The sequence below is a fragment of the Myxocyprinus asiaticus genome, chromosome 33 (genome assembly GCF_019703515.2).
Source record: "Myxocyprinus asiaticus isolate MX2 ecotype Aquarium Trade chromosome 33, UBuf_Myxa_2, whole genome shotgun sequence".
Lineage (NCBI taxonomy): Eukaryota > Metazoa > Chordata > Actinopteri > Cypriniformes > Catostomidae > Myxocyprinus > Myxocyprinus asiaticus.
Genome location: NC_059376.1, coordinates 39,279,723 through 39,299,046, shown reverse-complemented (window position 1 = coordinate 39,299,046; position 19,324 = coordinate 39,279,723). Strand labels below are relative to the sequence as shown.

The window sequence follows — 19,324 nt, the reverse complement described above, 5'->3', positions numbered from 1 at the left end:
AAAATCTCAAGCTACAAAAAAATGCATTTTATATTGCAAAACAAATCAGGTTAAGAAATTTTTAGGTTTAGATCGAAGAGATTTTCATTATTTCTTATTAATAGGCTAGATTGCAGACCTGTATTAGTGTGACAGGGCTACTTCCAGCCTGTCCAGTCACTGCAGAAGTCTGTACTGGTTTGGTCTGAACAACAGACATCATTTTCCCAAGACTGGAGATCTGTGAATGGTGAAGGGTTATTACGCGAGGGTAAGCTACAGTTCAAACACAGTCATTCAAAACACCATACGTTTTTCTATGCCATGGACTAAAGCGGAAAATACTTGGGAAAATGACCAGGCTATAACTTGAAATTCAGTCTGTTTCCTTCAGAAGACTTTGAATATAACACGTGAGTCAATGGACCATGTCTTTTGTCCTTTAAGAGCTTGGCAGTGTAACTCGCCATCCTCTTTCATTGAATGGGAAAGAGCAGTCAAAACATTGTTAAATATCTACTTTTTAATTCTACAAAAGAGTAAAAAAAGTTAATTAACTACAGAATTTAATACAGAAAAACAAATGCCACACACAAAATATAAAAAAAAATAAATAAATAAGGGATTTTTCCCCTTTTCCACTCAATTTGGAACGCCCAATTCCCAATGCGCTTTTAAGTCCTCGTGGTTGCGTAGTGATTCGCCTCAATCCGGGTGGCGGAGGACGAATCCCAGCTGCCTCCGCGTCTGAGACCGTTAACCTGTGCATCTTATCACGTGGCTTGTTGAGCACGTTGCCACGGAGACATAGCGCATGTGGAGGCTTTACGCAATCCACCGCAGCATCCACGCTGAACTCACCACGTGCCCCAACGAGAATGAACCACATTATAGCGACCACGAGGAGGTTACCCCATGTGACTCTACCCTCCCTAGCAACCGGGCCAATTTGGTTGCTTAGGAGACCTGGCTGGAGTCACTCAGTTCGCTCTGGGATTCGAACTCGCGAACTCCAGGGGTGGTAGCCAGCGTCTTTTACCACTGAGCTACCCAGGCCCCCCATTAAATGTATTATTCATTATAATGCCATCCTTTAGGAATGGGATTACTTGTTATTATAGATTACATTGAAATCTTGTCACTACATTTGAGTTGAGAAAATAAACAAATGGTTGTTCATCTTACCAGAGCACTGCCGCCACTCATTGTGATAGGGCTCTTGACAAGCGTTATAGTTTTGGTGACTCCTCCAACCATGGTGGTGACAACCTGGGCCTGCTGGGCTACGGTCACCGTGCCCGATTTGTGTACAGTGATGATGGGGCGAGTCGGGGTGTTGGGAGTAGATATGGCTGAAGTGCCGACCTGGGCTGCAGCCGTTTTTAGCATTCGGGTAGCAGGGTTAGTAACCTGGAACAGGAGGAACACGTCATAGAGAGGAAGTGGATATTTTGGTTCATTCATGTCCAACGGACATCAAAAAAGGAAGTTCACTGACCTACAGCTGGATGCTGAATGAGTTAATGAAAAGTACCACTTCCTGAACATTTAATTCAGGGCTCGACAATACGCATGGTCCATTAGTGACAGTGCGAGTGTGTTTTGGAACAGATGACGGAGTTCTGATGTTTTAAATATATAACTAAAAGGATTACGTCATCTAGCTGACTGTCATGAGGTTTTGTTGAATTTGCAATGCATCCATTATGCCGTTAGACCCAAGGAAAAAAAAATCAAGCATTTTCAAAATTCAAGCATATTTCAAACCTTGAAAAAATAGCTGTAAAAATAAAGCCTTGTACAAACATTCAAAACTCAGTATGAACCCTGATTATATTGTTGTACAATTTTAAGCTATTATGTGTTTGTAATTTTTTTTTTCCTGGTAAGTGAACAATTAATAAACATTTAAATATTTTTTAATTAAAAAAAAGAAAAAGTGGGGCCAGTAAAAATCTAAACAACTGGCCAGCAGGCTAGTGTATATTAAGATTTTATTTTTCTACTGGCCTGATTGGGCCTGTAAAATAAGATTTTTACTTGCAATGTCAACATTTTCGCTGGCCCATACATTTTATTATTAGTAATAGTTTTCTGTATGTTTAAGTGCCAGAAATACCATTTATATTTTTCATTACATGTTAGGTTTTCTTTACAATAATCTGGCTTTGGTGGAAAACTATGGCATATGATGGAAAACATTACTGACTGATTTTTAATTTTCAACCCATTCTTACTGATGCTTCAAAGAATCACAAATTCTCAGAATTTCAACAAAACACAGACAGGTAATATTTCCTTGGTGACAAGTTTATATCAGCAGATTTTGCAACAACAATATTTAAAACATCCAAATGTTTAATGTTTTGCAAGGCAAGGTTTGACAATGCGGCATTGGCCCGATAGGGCAAGTGACAGTTCCATCAACTGGCCCATAACTTCCTCACTCTGGCCCCAGGGTGGCAGGCCATCCTTATTTCTGCCCTGAATTCATGCGTTTTCCTTTTTTAATTCAATAGGCAGATGATTCTATCCTAAGGTGTTGTTTGCTTGTATATGGTATGCCATGCAAATTCACTGTTAAATTCAATTACTGCACTCACCATAACAGGAGAAGCTACTTTGACGGTAGCGGGAAGAGTCGTGGATCCTGGAGTCATAGCGACAGTCTTTACTAGGGTGGCTCCTGCAGGAACATTTAACACAGTGGTTGTGGAAGAGGGCGGGATCTTCTGTGTGGCAGCTGCAGCTGCAGCCAAAGCAGCCATGCCACTCATCTGAGGACTGCTGCCGATCGGCTGGAGACCAAAACAGTAAAAAAATGTAAAAGGTGCACACTGTAAAATTTCAGTTTTTGTTCACTGACAGCTAGTGACGTAAATGCAGTTATCAATTGTAAAAATGTGCTAGTAAGCCATGATTAATTTATTCTGCCAAAGTGTCCAACTACTGGGGATTAAGATGAAGAAATATTCAGCTGGTCACGTGATCTCAACATGGCAGCCCTGATTGTAAGAATGTGCCAGCACCAGATGTAGAATAAAGAATAATTTTCTTGGAGACTGATTCGGATAATCTTTATTTCATGTGTGAGTGTTTTTAAACATCTGTAAGTACTACTAGGAAACATTGAGTATAGGGATGTAGACCTTTAACCGGAATTAACAATTTGCTCGACTAATAATATCGGTTAAAAATTAACCGAAGAAATAACAGACGGGGGCCTGGGTAGCTCAGTGAGTATAGACACTGATTACCAGCCCTGGAGTCGCAAGTTCGAATCCAGGGCATGCTGAGTGACTCCAGCCAGGTCTCCTAAGCAACCAAATTGGCCCGGTTGCTAGGGAGGTTAGAGTCACATGGGGGTCGCTCTCAGTGGGGCGCGTGGCGAGTTGTGCGTGGATGCTGCGGAGAATAGCGTGAAGCCTTCACACGTGCTATGTCTCCGGCATGATGTGCTCAACAAGCCACGTGATAAGATGCGCGGATTGACGGTCTCAGATGCGGAGGCAACCGAGATTCGTCCTCTGCCACCCGGATTGAGGCGAGTCACTACGCCACCACGAGGACTTAGAGCGCACTGGGAATTGGGCATTCCAAATTGAAAAAAAAAAAAAAAAAAAAAAAGACCTATTTTTATTGGTTTTACATGTAGGGAATGTTTATGTACACACGAGGGAGCAAGGAAATATGAAAAACAAGGAAATATGAAGCATGTGCTCTGCACTGTGTGGGAACATTTTGCCTGTGAAGACATGTTCCGATGCAAATTGTAAAACAGGATGTTAAAGTTTAGTAGTAGCACAGTTTAGTAGAGTACAATGCGGTACCATATAAAAACAAACATCTGCAAGCCTCAACATCTAAGAGCATATTTTTCCGCTTATGTTGTACGGGTCGGGAGACGAGAGTGCGATGCGTGCTGAACTTCAGTGCTTTGAGTGGGTTTCAGTCTCTTCGGAGCGGACTTCAGTCTCTGTGCTTCCCATCAACATACGGACAGCTGCCTACGTATATACATGTTGAAGACAAACAAAAATGATTGGGATTGCCCAGCAGCAGAATTTGTGGGTAAGCTGACTGTTTTTATTCTTCCATAATTAAACTGCCAAATTATCGTCTCGTAGGTTAATAGGGCGTGCAAGCAATCCATTCAAAAAGTTTGTTATGAAATATACTGTATTGTTCATTCAAATGTGGATGTAATAATTATTGTGAAATATGCACATCTGTCATGTGAGCTTGTTTTGTTTCAGCCAGTGTAGACTTAAAACATATTTGCTGTGTCCGAAACCAGGAAAATGCTGCCTTCGGGGGCAGGATGAAAATAAGGTACTTTTCAAACTGTTCAGAGACCAGTTTCCTTAAGAGTTCCATTCATTCAAACAAGCTGTCAGTTAAGCCATTAACTGATTAGGCAGCAAGGCAACAAGTTAGCTGCCTACATTTTCGGACGCAGCCATTGTCATGCCTGTTTGGCCACTGTTTGATTCATGGCTTATCGGTTAACCGATTAATACTGCTGGTTACTCTTAAAATAATTTGCCAAAATTTGCATCCCTAATTGAGTACAACCTTAATACCGACACATACCGTGCCCTGGGTGCTCTGTGCAGGGACAACCATGCGGACCCCTGCAGGAAGTGATGTTACAGTGACCGGGGATTTAGACCCTGGGATGGCCTGACGTACAGTAACAACGGATGTCCCAGGTGTGGAATGAGGCGCTGCCACTTTAAGAATAGCTAGGAATGAAAAAAATCATATGTTAACATGCATTTAGGTGTAAAGTTTAATAACATAAGTAACCTTAAGTTTCTATTTCACCCAAAAAATACAATTTGTCATTTACTCACCCTAATGTTTTTCAAACCCCTATACATTTTTGCTGTGGAACACAAAAATGGAGATGTTAAGCAGAACATTTACTTCAGTCACCATTCAATTTCATCGTATCTTATGTCCATACATTGAAAGTGAATGGTGACTGAGGCTACGATTCTGCCAAACATCTCCTTTTGTGTTAAAGCACACAACATGAGAGTGAGTAAATTATTTCTGTGTGAACTCCCCCTTTTTAAGGTAGTCGCATAGCAGGAATATAAGAGATTTGAAAAAAAAAAAACATGCATCTCTCAAATTTGAAACCCAATTAATGCATGTCTGTACCTGGCCCACGAGGTGAGGCTGCTATCGGGCTGCCTGGCATGAAAGTAGTGGGTGAAGGGACTTGTGGCACCAGTGTGACCCCAGAGAGCGGCATGCTCTGAGCCGCAGGAGCAGCAGAGGCAGGCACAGGACTCTTGGGCGAGTTGACGGGCAAGGACGAAGTGGGGTTGACGGTCGGAGACATGGCAGCTGTCGCAGCAGGGATGTCATATTTCTGCAGCTGTAGCAGGTATGTATCTGCTGTGGGCACTGCCCCCCAGCTCACCTCCAGAGAGTTGGTGTTGGCACGGACCAGTTGCACACGTGATGGAGGCAGAGGACGATCTGATTGAGAAAGATGAACATAAAATGAATGAGTATAATAAAGCATTTTCTGTACTAAATTACCAGGAATTATGTCAATTAACAAGATTTCAATTACTGGATGAAATTAGAGGTTGACCAATATGAGTTACTCAATGACCGATGCTGATCGGATATCCACAACAGTAAATCAGGTGTCACACACAAAATTTCGAAAGTGAAACGAACAGGTATTTTATACAATATTTAATCAAATATGCATAAACTAGAGAGAAAAAAAAAAACAAATGTTAATATTCATTGACAAAACTTTTAGTAGATTTTGGAACGGACACAAGGGAAAGTTAACGCTTCTAATACTGAAAATTTGCAAAACGGACAAATATCGTCTTAATCGGCCCTGCCGATATATCAGTCAAAAAATAAACACCAATGCTAGCAAGACAGCAAGAAAAGTGTTAATGTTTAAGGTAAGTTTAGGTTTTCGTTCTGTGTAAATTAAATGCTACATCAAGAAAACAAGGCCAAACACAATTCAGGATACAGACATGACAAAAAAAGATGACCTGAATTCATATGCAAATACTGCAATGACATCAGTAGCTGGGTTTCCTTCCATGTATTTTTATGTGCATTTTGTGATATTGCATAAAAACTGCTGGATGGAAACAACAAGATGTGAATAAAATCTCCAAAATGCGCATTAAAAAAAACGTCCGCTTGAGGTGAATACATTTTTTTCCCCGATACAAAAAAAAACAATGTGCGTAAACTATGATGAAAAAACAATTACAGAATAAACTTCTATTGAGTTTATTAGGAATACAAGATGCGCATCAAAAAAAGTCATGAGACTGAATAACTCGTTCATCACTGGACTTCCCAGCGGACCAATCACCACATGTTGAAATGTTACTCTGGTCTTTCCTGAATCAGAATGAGCTTTATTGCTTTATATGCTTACACATACAATGAATTTGTCTTGGTGACAGGAGCTTCCAGTACACAACAATACAAAAACTGCAACAAGACTAAAAAATAATTAAAATTGAATAAAAAAATAGATAAACATTGAAAAGTATATATAGAATACACAATAGACAATATATATATGTGTATATTATATATATATATATATATACATACATACATACATACATACATACACACACTATATTGCCAAAAGTATTCGCTCATCTGCCTTTAGACGCATATGAACTTAAGTGACATCCCATTCTTAATCCATAGGGTTTAATATGACGTCGGCCCACCCTTTGCAGCTACAACAGCTTCAAATCTTCTGGGAAGGCTTTCCACAAGGTTTAGGAGTGTGTTTATGGGAATTTTTGACCATTCTTCCAGAAGCGCATTTGTGAGGTCAGACACTGATGTTGGACGAGAAGGCCTGGCTCGCAGTCTTCGCTCTAATTCATCCCAAAGGTGCTCTGTCGGGTTGAGGTCAGGACTCTGTGCAGGCCAGTCAAGTTCTTCCACACCAAACTCGCTCATCCATGTCTTTATGGACCTTGCTTTGTGCACTGGTGCGCAGTCATGTTGGAACAGGAAGGGGCCATCCCCAAACTGTTCCCACAAAGTTGGGAGCATGGAATTGTCCAAAATCTCTTGGTATGCTGAAGCATTCAGAGTTCCTTTCACTGGAACTAAGGGTCCAAGCCCAGCTCCTGAAAAACAACCCCACACCATAATCCCCCCTCCACCAAACTTCACAGCTGGCACAATGCAGTCAGACAAGTACCGTTCTCCTAGCAACCGCCAAACCCAGACTCGTCCATCAGATTGCCAGATGGAGAAGCGTGATTCGTCACTCCAGAGAACGCGTCTCCACTGCTCTAGAGTCCAGTGGCGGCGTGCTTTACACCACTGCATCCGACGCTTTGCATTGCACTTGGTGATGTATGGCTTGGATGCAGCTGCTCGGCCATGGAAACCCATTCCATGAAGCTCTCTACGCACTGTTCTTGAGCTAATCTGAAGGCCACATGAACTTTGGAGGTCTGTAGCGATTGACTCTGTGGTGTCATCTGCAAACTTCAGGAGCTTGACAGAGGGGTCCTTGGCAATGCAGTCGTTGGTGTAGAGGGAGAAGAGTAGTGGGAAGAGCACACATCCATGGGGGGCACCAGTGCTGATTGTACAGGTGCTAGAAGTGAGTTTCCCCTGTCTCACAAGCTGCTGCCTGTCTGTCAGAAAGCTGGTAATCCACTGACAGATAGACGTGTGAACAGAGAGTTGGTGTAACTTAGTCTGGAGAATAGCTGGGATGATGGTGTTTAAAGCCAAACTGAAGTCCACAAAAAGGATCCTTGCATATGTCCCTGGTCTGTCCAGATGTTGCAGGATATGATGAAATCCAATGTTGACTGCATCATCCACAGACCTGTTTGCTCGATAAGCAAATTGAAGGGGACCTAGAAAGGGTCCAGTGATGTCCTTCAGGTGGGCCAACACCAGTCTCTCAAATGATTTCATGACCACAGACGTCAGGGCGACAGGTCTGTAGTCATTAAGTCCTGTGATTTTTGATTTCTTTGGGATGGGGATGATAGTGGAACGTTTGAAGCAGCATGGGACTTCACACTGCTCCAGTGATCTATTGAAGATCTGTATGAAGATGTGGGCCAGCTGGTTAGCACAGGATCTAAGACATGCAGGTGAAACGCCATCTGGGCCCTGTGCTTTCCTTATCCTTTGTTTTCGAAAGACGCGGCTCACATCATCTTTACAGATCTTAAGTGCAGGCTGAGTAGCAGGAGGGGGGGTTGCAGGAGGTGTTGGTGTTTGTGTGAAGAAGGTCAGAGTGGGTGTGAGATTGGGCCTTTCAAATCTACAGTAGAACACATTCAGGTTGTCAGCCGGTTGTTGGTCCACCACAGGGTTGGGGATAGGAGTCCTGTAATTTGTGAGTTGTTTCATGCCACTCCACACTGATGCAGGGTCGTTAGCCGAAAACTTGTTTTTCAGCTTCTCAGAGTATCTTCTTTTAGCCACTCTGATTCCCTTATTCAGTGTGTTCCTGGTCTGATTGTAAAAGACTTTATCCCCAGCTCTGTAAGCATCCTCTTTGGCCTGACAAAGCTGCCTGAGTTCCGCTGTAAACCATGGTTTGTCGATGTTAAATGTTAAATAAGTCCTAGTAGGAATGCACATATCCTCATAGAAACTGAATATGATGTAACAGTATCTGTGAGGTCGTCCAGGTCTGTGGCTGCAGCCTCAAAAACACTCCAATCAGTGCAGTCAAAGTAGGCTTGTAGTTCCAGCTCTGCTTCGTTGGTCCCTTCTTTACAGTCCTTACTACAGGCTTAGCAGATTTAAATTTCGGTCTGTAGGTTGGAAGATCAGTGATCAGATAGTCCCAAAGCTGCTCTAGGAACAGAGCGATATGCATCCTTTATTGTTGTGTAGAAGTGATCCAGTATATTTCTGTCTCTGGTTGGGCATGTAATGTGCTGTTTGTATTTGGGCAGTTCACGTTTCCCCAAGAATAATAATAACTGAGTATTGTTGTTCTGTGTCTGATCAGCCAGCTGTTGCAGCGCGGCATTCAAGCACGCGTTTGGCACGATATACACACACACTCAACAGAATAAACGAGGAAAACTCCTTCGGCGAGTAGAAAGGCTTACAGTTAATAAAGAGCGCTCCCAAATCTTCTTTAACGTTGTTACATCTGTACACCAACTTTCATTGATGTAAAAGCACGTTCCACCGCCTCTTGTTTTCCCCGTTAACTCCGTGATGCAATCCACTCTGAACAGCTGGAAGCCCAGCAGATGTAAAGCACTGTCCGGAATGGCTTCACTCAGCCAGGTTTCTGTGAAGCACAAGGCAGCAGAGGTTGAAAAGTCCTTGTTTGTGTGGGTGAGGAGATGTAGTTAGTCCGTTTTGTCAGGAAGAGAGCAGAGATTCGCAAGATGAATGCTCGGCAGCGTTGTTCGAAAGCCCCGCCGACGGAGCTTGACCAGCGTGCCTGCTCATCTCCCTCGCCTGCGTCTCATAGCACGTTTAAATACCACAGCCACGAAATAACGGTCTAGAAAATACAAAGCCTGCAAAAAGTTTGCAGAACAAACAAGTTGAATACAAACTTTGAACTATGCTGAAGTGCAGTTTTGAGATCGGCACGGTAAGTCATAAGGATTGAGGAAATGTGCTGTCGCTCCCACACGAGACAAGTTCTTTACAGTGTTTTGTCTGTGTGCTCTAAACCACATACATTTTATTCAGGGTTGCAAGACTTTAATGTAAGATTCAATGTAAGACTTTAAGACCTTTTTCAAGACCTAAACAAATAAAATTAATACTGTATCTCCATACCAAAACAAACCAACACAATCTCAAAACAGATCATGCATACCTGCCAACACTCCCGATTTTGCCAGGTTTCTCCCACTTTTCCACCCCTCCTCCCGCTGTACTCCCGATTTACAATTTCTCCCGATAAACTCAATTTTCCGCATCAACACTTTGCTCATACGGGATCATCCCGTATTTAAATATGAAATGATGCATCCCGTATCGAATCAATACGGGACGCGATTCGTCAATTTGTGATTTTTTTATTATTGAAAAACAGAAGGTTCAATATAAAATGTTCAATAAGATGTACAAAATTACACTGATCCAACAATGTATGAATACAGTCACTGAGTCAAAGACAAGTACAGGTGAAGGAAAAAAAAAAATAATTAAAATAAAGTAAATAAAAGAAATAACAAAAAAAACATTAAAATACATAAACCAACACAGATGTATACTTAAAGAAATAATTGAAGAAATAAAATGTATTTTTTTTTTCTTTTTTTTTTTTTTATAAGTAATGGGTCAGGAAAGTTCTCAGCATATGAGAGGGGATATACAATTTTCATTATTAATAACTCAAAAAGCATTTATTGCTAAAACTGTGAAGGCTTTCATGGCACTGAAATACAACAGTGCCATGTTTTCATTTTGAAGGACGCAGCGCATGCATTAATTTAATTAAATCATATTCTTTTGAAGTTTGATAATCACATTGTCATACCACGATTCCTATCTTTCCATCTCAATTTAAGACCTCTTTAAATGATAATTAAGACTTAAGATATTTAAGACTTATTATGACCTTAAATTTTGGAAAACTGAATTTAAGACATTTTAAGACTTTAAGGATCCAAGGGAACCCTGTTATTAATAGTCACAGAGGCTACAGTTTTCTGGAAGTGACGATTTTGTTCTTTTGAACACATGGGATAGAAACGCTGCTTTATTTGCAAATTTTTTGTGCTATATTATGGTTTTTCACAAATTAAATTTGCAACTTGAATGAAAACTTAGCTATTGGCAAATAGATTCTGAATGGCGAGCATTCTAACAATGAAAGATTTCCAAACTTTACGTTTTTTTGTTTAAATATGAAGTTAACAGAAGCAAAATAATCATTTATGCCTTAGGTGTGCTTTTGATTCAAGTGGTTTAGGCTGAATTACCTGCTGAAGTTTGAGAGTAAGGGTTAAGGGTTGAGAATCTGTGAGGAATATCAATAGCCCACCTGTCTCCAGGTACCACAGGTCTTTGCAGCAAACTTGGTTGTTCCAGGCTTTGCGGTAACCATCTCTGCCACTCCATACATACAGTCTATTGTTAATAGCCACAGAGCAGTGTCCAGCTCTGGCCCTTGGGATATTATCCTCTAGAGTGTCCATCAAAATAGTTTCCCACGACATTGTGTCTGAAAGGAATATAAGGTTTGTCAATGATCAAAATCTATTTTAAATAAAAAAACTTTTTGAACATCTATCACATCGCTTCTAGGGTGATAGAGTTTATTTGACAAACCTACCAAGATTTAAACAGGCCAAAGTGTTAGTGCACTTCCATTCCTTTTCGTGTGTAGCTACTTTGACATCATCCATAACCAGAGGGACCCATCCACCAAACACAAACATCCTATGAAGAGATCAGAGTTAGTTAACACCACACCAACTTACATCTCTAAAATAAGTCTTGAACCTAGTGGAATCTGTTAAAATGTATCATTTAAACTAGCTTGAGAGGTTGTGACTCACTTGTTGGTTATAGTAGTGGCAGAATGGAGACTGCGAGGCAGCGGTGCCGCACCACTTATGGCAGGTTTGTTCCAGGTCAAAGTATCTACAGAACAGAGCAAATTGCACACAGTTCGCATATATTGATCAAAGCTTAGTGTTATTTGCGTATTCTCACATATTTCTCTCACCTATATCTAAAGTCCACAGATCTCCAAGACGGCAGCCACTCATGCCACCGTAGATGATGAGGCGAGACTTTTTGGATGTTTTCTCTGTGTAGACGACAGCAGTGTGGCTCTCTCGAGGAGGGGGCAGCACGCCGTATGTAATGGGGATGTCCCAGCCTGCTACGTTAGAGCCTGGGCGTAGCTCGAGTGTATAGAGGTCATTCAGGTATCTATTGTGTGAACGGAGAAATAACTAAGAATTCAAGATCTGCAGCTTAAAAAGTCCTCCAAGAAACGGATTAGTGATGTCAAAAAACCCCATACTTCGGTACCAAGTCGATACGAAAATAAAGATGTAATGATACCATTGTTTTTGCAGTATCGGTAGTACCGAGCAACGACTCAATTCAGTTCTTGTGCGCAGCCTAAATGACAGAGGGCTGCTTTCAACTGCTCATACACTTATTCGAGCGCTTGTTCTGTGACTCCTTTTACATTGAAATGGACAATAAATCAAATTAATATTGTGATATGTCCTAGTGTGATTATTAAACCGCATAAGGATGCAATTTAATTTAATATTCAGTCTGCATGTACTGTGCACTTCAAAATGAATATCTGAAGCTGCTCATATGCTTTAAACACATTTTGAACATCGCGCGCAGTGCTTGCTGTACGAGAAGAACATTTTTGTGAAGTGCACAGCACCTGCAGACTATATTTATTAGGGCTGGGTGATATAGCTTCAGAAATTCTCGATATTTTTCAGCAAACTGACCATTTTTGATATATATCTCGATAATTATGTTTTTGCTCTGAAATAGTATAAGTGGGTTTTTTTTTTTATTATAGGAACCATCATTTCATCTAAACAGCCATTGTAGCAAAGTAGAATTAATATTACAAAGGCATTAAATCAAAATCTATTTAAAAATGATGAAGGCATGTTTTCCACAGGTTTAACACAATTAACACAAGGGAGAGTAAAATGTAATCATTTTCATTGATTTGCACATTTATGCTTATATTTAACAAACAATCATATATGGAAGCTTAATAAAATTCTTATAAACCTTCATATATTTTTACTAAAACATTTTTCTTTGTGAATGACCAAAGTGTGCAAAAACTTTTTTTGGAAACCAGATGAATATTGCATAGTACTAAATTATTACTGTGGAACACAGTCATGTTTATTATAATAATATAATACTGAATTATTATTATTTTCAGGATAAGATTTGTTAAAGATAAAAGTTAATATATTTCTGTCCTATTTACTTCACCCTAACCTGGGGTTTTTATTTTGACACTGCAAGCGCAGCCGTGCTTATTTCACCTTCACCAGGAGCTTTGATTATGAAACAGATAGTGTAATGTTTGTTTGATAGTTATGAGTTTCGCATCTTGTGAACCGCTGTCAAACTCTCCTTTACTGTGCTGCGTTCGTAGATTTGTATAATCAGGGTTGTTGCAGAGTTTTTAAAATCATATTTAAGACTTTAAGACCTTTTTGCAAGACCTGAACAAATAAAATTAATACCGTATCCCCATACCAAAACAATCTCAAAATAGAGAGCATCCTGACTGGCTGCATCACTGCCTGGTACGGCAATAGCACCGCCCACGACCGCAAAGCCCTGCAAAGGGTGGTGCGAACTGCCAGACACATCATCGGAGGCGAGCTTCCCTCCCTCCAGGACATATATACCAGGCGGTGTGTGAAAAAAGCTCGGAGGATCATCAGAGACTCCAGCCACCCGAGCCATGGGCTGCTCTCACTGCTACCATCAGGCAGGCGGTATCGCAGCATCTGGACCCGCACCAGCCGACTCCATGATAGCTTCTTCCCCCAAGCAATCAGACTTTTGAACTCTTGATCTCTCACGATCAATATACATCTGCATCAATATGCACTGCACTTTATTAATCTTATTATCTCACACTGGACTGTCATAAATTATATTCTCTTTTAACAACACAATGGCAACTGACTATCAACCGACAGCCTGAATGTCAATACAGAACAATACAACCTACTGTATATTTTATATATACAATATATACTATTTGTATTGTATGTGTATTCTATATTGTGTATTGTATACTGTACATTGTATATTATTATTTGTATATTGTGTTGTAATTGTGTATATTAGATATGTAAATTGTGTTGTAAATCTGATGTTTATTGTAAATTGGTACTGTCTCTTCACTGTCACGACTGCTATGTTGCTCGGAACTGCACCCAAGACTTTCACACACTATTGCACTTGTGTATGTGGTTGAGTGACAATAAAAGTGATTTGATTTGACATATATCTCACATTAAAATTGGTTTATGTACCATTATATAAGTAAATACAAATTAGAAGTCGACTGATATTGGATTGCGCTAATTCGATAATATGTTGAAAGAAAGCCAGTTAGTCTGCCAATAGTTTAAAATGGTAGTCTATATTAAATGTTCTTAGTCTTTCCTTCCTGTGATGGGGAGGGCCAGACAAGGGCTGGGGGAGGATCTGATTCATAGCGTGGAACTTTAAAGGCACTTTAACTTTAAAATACACCGAGGACTCTTATTTTGAAATGTTTGTGCTTCACTGCTTCCAGCTGCTCATTCAAGCAAATAAGGGATATAAAATGTGCACTCCTCCAATAATCTACAACTTATAAAACAATAAACAAATCATCATCATCAACAGTTGATCTTTAGTGATAGCTTGTCATAAATTTCCAATATGGCTTAATGATTGTGAACTGCTCTGCAACAGCTGGAAACACTTACAAGCCCCCACATGCTTGGAGAAAATAAAACAGTGTCGTGTTTTCACTTTGAAGGATGAAGCGCATGCATTAATTTAATTAAATCATATTCTTTTGAAGTTTGATAATCACATTAGGTCATATCACGATTCCTGTCTTTCCGCCCCCAAATTTGAGACCTCTTTAAATAAAAATTAAGACTTTGTGTATCATTTAAGATATTTAAGACATTTTATGACCTTAAATTTTGGAAAACTGAATTTAAGACATTGAGGATCCACGGGAACCCTGATAACTTAATAGCAGTTACTAATGTTTGGAATTGCATGAATGCGTGAACCTTCAGTACTTCAAAATGCAGGTGAACTGCACTAAAAACACTAGCCCATGAGCCCTGCCACCCCTCCGCGTGCACAGATCAGCGTGTCGCCGGTTCATTGTGAAGGGCACAGACCATGTTTCTGTCTTTAATCGCAGTCTTTTGCAGTTAAATAATCACATATGATCATATCACCATTTTGACATAGTTGATTAATTATACAGCCCAGAAGGATCGTGAAATTAGTTTAATGATGCACTCTATGAAACTTAATAGCCAAATAAAAGGCTCATTAAAATCAAATCGCAATATACACGATATTGTTGAATTTTATATCGTCAGCAAAATTTCTGCGATTACATTGTGGATATTTGATGTATCGCCCAGCCCTAATATTTATATAATTAAATAACAGCATTTTGCATTTTAATAACAACCATCGTCTTTTGCGTAAGTGTGAAACTACCGTCAAAAACACAGAACCGGAAAAGTCTTAGTCAAAATAAAAGTTTGACACATGAAATTTAAGAAACCGCAATAGAAATATTTTATTACTGTATAGTATGATGTAGTATTTACTGTAATAATAATAGTTATATTTAAGCAATATCTCTCAAGCAAGAGTGCTGTACTCCAAAGAAGTTTCAATGTTGTCATTTATAATGTAATGCTCTACTGTGTAGTACTTTATTTTACAAAAAAAGACAGAATTTAGAAAGAAAATACGCTAGTGTGTTCAATAGCAAATTATCTTTTTTTGTGATAAAGTTATCAAGAATCATGAAATTGAAATAAACTGAAACATTAAGGAGCCAAATGGCTGTATTTAGTCGCCAAATCACAGATTTGCTCGATTTAGATTGCTGTTCAGAAACAAGATAGAAAGCCGAAGACAGCTGATAACCCATTAATCGAAGGCTTAACAAACAGTATATATAGTTAAGTTTGCATTTCCTTTTGTCTCAAATGTTCACACCCCTTTCATAATTTATACAAATATAAGAGATAAGATTTATTTATTTAGTACTGCTCTTCAGAATCTACATTACAGATATTTACATAAAGTATCCACCTTATTTTTCAGCAAAACTAGGATGCCGCCATTATCAATCTTGAATGTGGACCACTTCCGGTATCAGCCATTTCCAGCTATTTTAACGACACAAAAATACTACATCATGCTGCTTCATATTACAGGCTGGCAAATATATGTCGTCATATTATCATGATATTCATAAACTCATTGGTTTTGAACGCATATAGTTTTACTGTATATTGCCATCGCTTTGTCACACTGTTGCACAGGCAGAATGAATGAGAGGTCAGGCACTGACAGGACAGTCCTACACGCTGTCTAACAGGCCTCCACAAACTTTACACAACCAGCAAAGAGCAGAAAGCCACTGAGCAAATGCTGCTTTAACTTTCTTTACACCAAAACGGCATCTTGTTTCTTGGCAAATTAATAAATGCATTTTACTCTCCGTTCTTGTCAGAGAGCATTCTCTCTTTCTTAGCAGTGTATAGTAAACAGACATGCAGATCAAGCATTCAGCATGGCTCATGAAAAAAATCACCTTTGGAAATAAAGGCATCGTTGGAGGTTATGCAGGTACATATAAATGCAGGTTTACATGGAGACAAGAAACACTGCATCGTCACGATCTCAGTAAAGAAGCAGATTTTATTACTGTTTCTTCAATACAACACACAGCAGCAAGTGAAAGATTTACTATAAATGCTGAAGTTAGAAAAGTATTCGACATTAGGCCATCATTCTGCTGTACATCCTGTGTTTGTGTGATAGTTTATAAACTTATATCACTAAATTCCGGTATTATCCTATTTATTTATATTGCGGTCAATAACAGCAGAACTTTTACACATTCGCCGCTGCTTACTTCCGTGTTGCAAAATAGTAGCATGTTGTCTTCTTGAGCATCAAATGAATGTTTGCACCTTCTGTAATAGTTGTGTATAAGTCCCTCAATTGTCCTAAGTGTCAAAAGCTTGATTTTATATATCTAATTTAATTTGTTTTTAAAAAATAAAAAATTAATATTGCCTTAGTCTTTCTTTACCGTTACCAGATGGCCCCAATCACAGAGACTACAAGAGTGCAAATTGAATTAAATCCCAGATGCAGTTTATTGTGCTACTCCAATCCCAATCAATAATTACCAGAAGAAAAAAAAGTGGTACACAATACAGGACTCTTAATTATAAAGAAGTCCAAAATACACATGGGACTCTTTTTTAGAAATGTCTGAGCTCCCAGCTGTGAGCTCACTGACAGCTGATTTGCTGAGAAAGTGAATCTGATTCAAATTGCTAACCTGAGCTCCTGAGTTCAAACCCTCAGTTCTTTTCGGGTGATTCATGAAAGACCTGGTTCAAAAGTCATTTGAGGTTTGTTGTTGTTGTTGCATGCGGTGCAGCGGGCTCGTCAGAAACAGAATGGGTGAAAAGCGGCACGAGACACACTAGTGTGTGTTCTAAAAATGTATTCAATAATGCAAGGTATCTGACAAAACCGCATATGAATGCGCACACAACCCAACTGTTGCCAATGGTGACTAGATTTTAAATGAGTGTTGAAATCAATTATTTTTGGCCGCATTTGCGACCATTTTAGCCACAGTCTGGAGCCCTAATAAACTGAAAAAGCCTTTGTTGCTTACCTTGGAATATTGTTTTTGGGATCCTCACTGTCATTTGCCAGTCCACCAAACAAATAGCATTTGTTTCCAATTAGAGAAAAACTGTGGCCCAGACGGGGACAAGGTGGTGGGCCATTCTTCGGGGCTTTGGGCTTCAACCGTTTCCACTCCCACCTGCTGGCCTGTTTAAAAATATTTTACACACCAATGAGCTCTTGTAAAAAGGCTAGAGCTGATGCTACAAGAAACAGGTCATGGAAATCACAGACATGACAACAGCTTTCTTTTAAGCTCAACCTTTGAAAACTTAAGACAATGAGCTTACCTGTAGTTCATAGAGATCGTTGCTGTACTTTCCATATTCAACCATGCCCCCGAAAACAAGGAGTCGGGTGCCGTCGCACACAAATCCATATGCAGCGCAGCCAGGAGGAATGTCACCACGGACAGCAGGAATAAACCACTGATTGGTGGCTGTTGAGAAATATGTATGGGGTTGATGAACAGTTCAATCAGTAGTGTGTTGCAATGTATCATATTCTTTCATTCGGTTCAGCTGAGGCAATGTAGCACAAAAATGGAACACAATATGTAAAAAGTTTCATTGGTTAGCTTATTGTGTGTGGTTTCAACAAGAGAATAAATAAGTGTCAACAATATGTACAACATATGAAAGCAGGCTAAGGAAAAGTTACCCAGCCAGCAATATGTCACGATTAGACACAAGACAATATCTTAGCTGGAAGGTTACACATTTATGCCTTAATTTCATACGAGTTCTCGGACCCTCAAACAACAACATTTGCAACACGACTCCACATTCAACAGAATCATCCGCACCAACAATAACAGTCTCTATTCCACTCATTTGACACTACAAGTATTTACATGGCAATGCGGGAAACCGAATGGGCGGGGCCTGTGTGTTGTGATGACGTAGCAGGCGTTCTTTTAACCCGCCATTTCTCTGCATTTTTCCCTGGCGTGCCTGTTCCGCTGCTTGGCTAGTGCTGTAGCGTTAGCTGGCTAGCTGACACTTCAACACAAACACTTAGCACATATGGTTATACACAACATCGCTACACAACACATAGCAGCTCACAGTACAGACAAATACAACGAGTTATTCAGCAATCAAATGGCAAAGTACTGAGTGCCACTACAAACGCTACATATCAGACTCAAATCAACAGTATATTTTAAATTAGTGCACATTCTTTACGGCTAGTTAGCTGATGATCACTTATGCAGATTTTCTTTTCCAGGGTGCCTAGCCGCTAAGTGCTTGACAAGCTAATGCCACTGTGCTAACACTGTATCTGTGAGCAATTAGTCAAAAAGTCGATGCAAAACGAGAATAAAAGGAGCTCTGCCTATATGTTAACACTTTGAATTATTCCAACGGCCAAATAGACTTAAATATAACACCAATCCTAGGCCGAAGAGAGAGCAAGAATCTAGCTAACAAAACAACATAGCGAGCTACAGGCTACACAAAGTAATAATCAGTTACAGAAATGGCCAAAACAAACTCTTTGTTTATAACAACCTATATACCTGTGTTATAGACGTGCAGTTCATCCACAATCCCTTCATTCCCTCCGCCGAACACCACCATCAGCTCTTTAATGGCCACGGCTCGGTGTCCGTGTCTCGGGCGAGGAACCGGACCGGACCAGCCCAAAACCCTCTTCCAGCGCAGCTGCAGAACCGAGCCCGCGGTGCCTGAAGAAGCCATGTCCACTTCTCTAGCGAGACACAAATCCCATGCACAGTCTTGGTTTTAGTTTGGATGCAAACAACATTCGTGTGTCAAAAGCTCTGTGCTATTGAGGATTAGCGCGCTAGTACTGTGTAGCTTTGCGCGAGCAAAATAGGTCACATGAAAATGTATGAATACCGCACGTTTTC

General features: G+C 40.0%; 1 protein-coding gene across 12 annotated transcripts in view; it reads right to left on the bottom strand.

Moving 5' to 3' along the window:
- Positions 1-19,324, bottom strand: part of LOC127424422 (host cell factor 1-like) — a 41,095-nt gene that overhangs the window by 20,492 nt on the left and 1,279 nt on the right. For 10 of the 12 annotated variants that reach the window (XM_051669614.1, XM_051669615.1, XM_051669620.1 and 7 more), the window contains exons 2-13: positions 18,971-19,161; positions 17,739-17,887; positions 17,435-17,595; positions 11,690-11,898; positions 11,520-11,604; positions 11,294-11,400; positions 11,003-11,182; positions 5,149-5,472; positions 4,573-4,724; positions 2,583-2,777; positions 1,165-1,389; positions 119-220 (exon numbers count right to left, since the gene is read on the bottom strand). In XM_051669614.1, coding sequence (XP_051525574.1) covers positions 119-220; positions 1,165-1,389; positions 2,583-2,777; positions 4,573-4,724; positions 5,149-5,472; positions 11,003-11,182; positions 11,294-11,400; positions 11,520-11,604; positions 11,690-11,898; positions 17,435-17,595; positions 17,739-17,887; positions 18,971-19,151 — 2,070 coding nt within the window. In that variant the 5' untranslated portion in view covers positions 19,152-19,161. Of the gene's footprint in view, positions 1-118; positions 221-1,164; positions 1,390-2,582; positions 2,778-4,572; positions 4,725-5,148; positions 5,473-11,002; positions 11,183-11,293; positions 11,401-11,519; positions 11,605-11,689; positions 11,899-17,434; positions 17,596-17,738; positions 17,888-18,301; positions 19,162-19,324 lie in introns of those variants that run through there. The other 2 variants (XM_051669618.1, XM_051669617.1) reach the window with 2 other exon arrangements.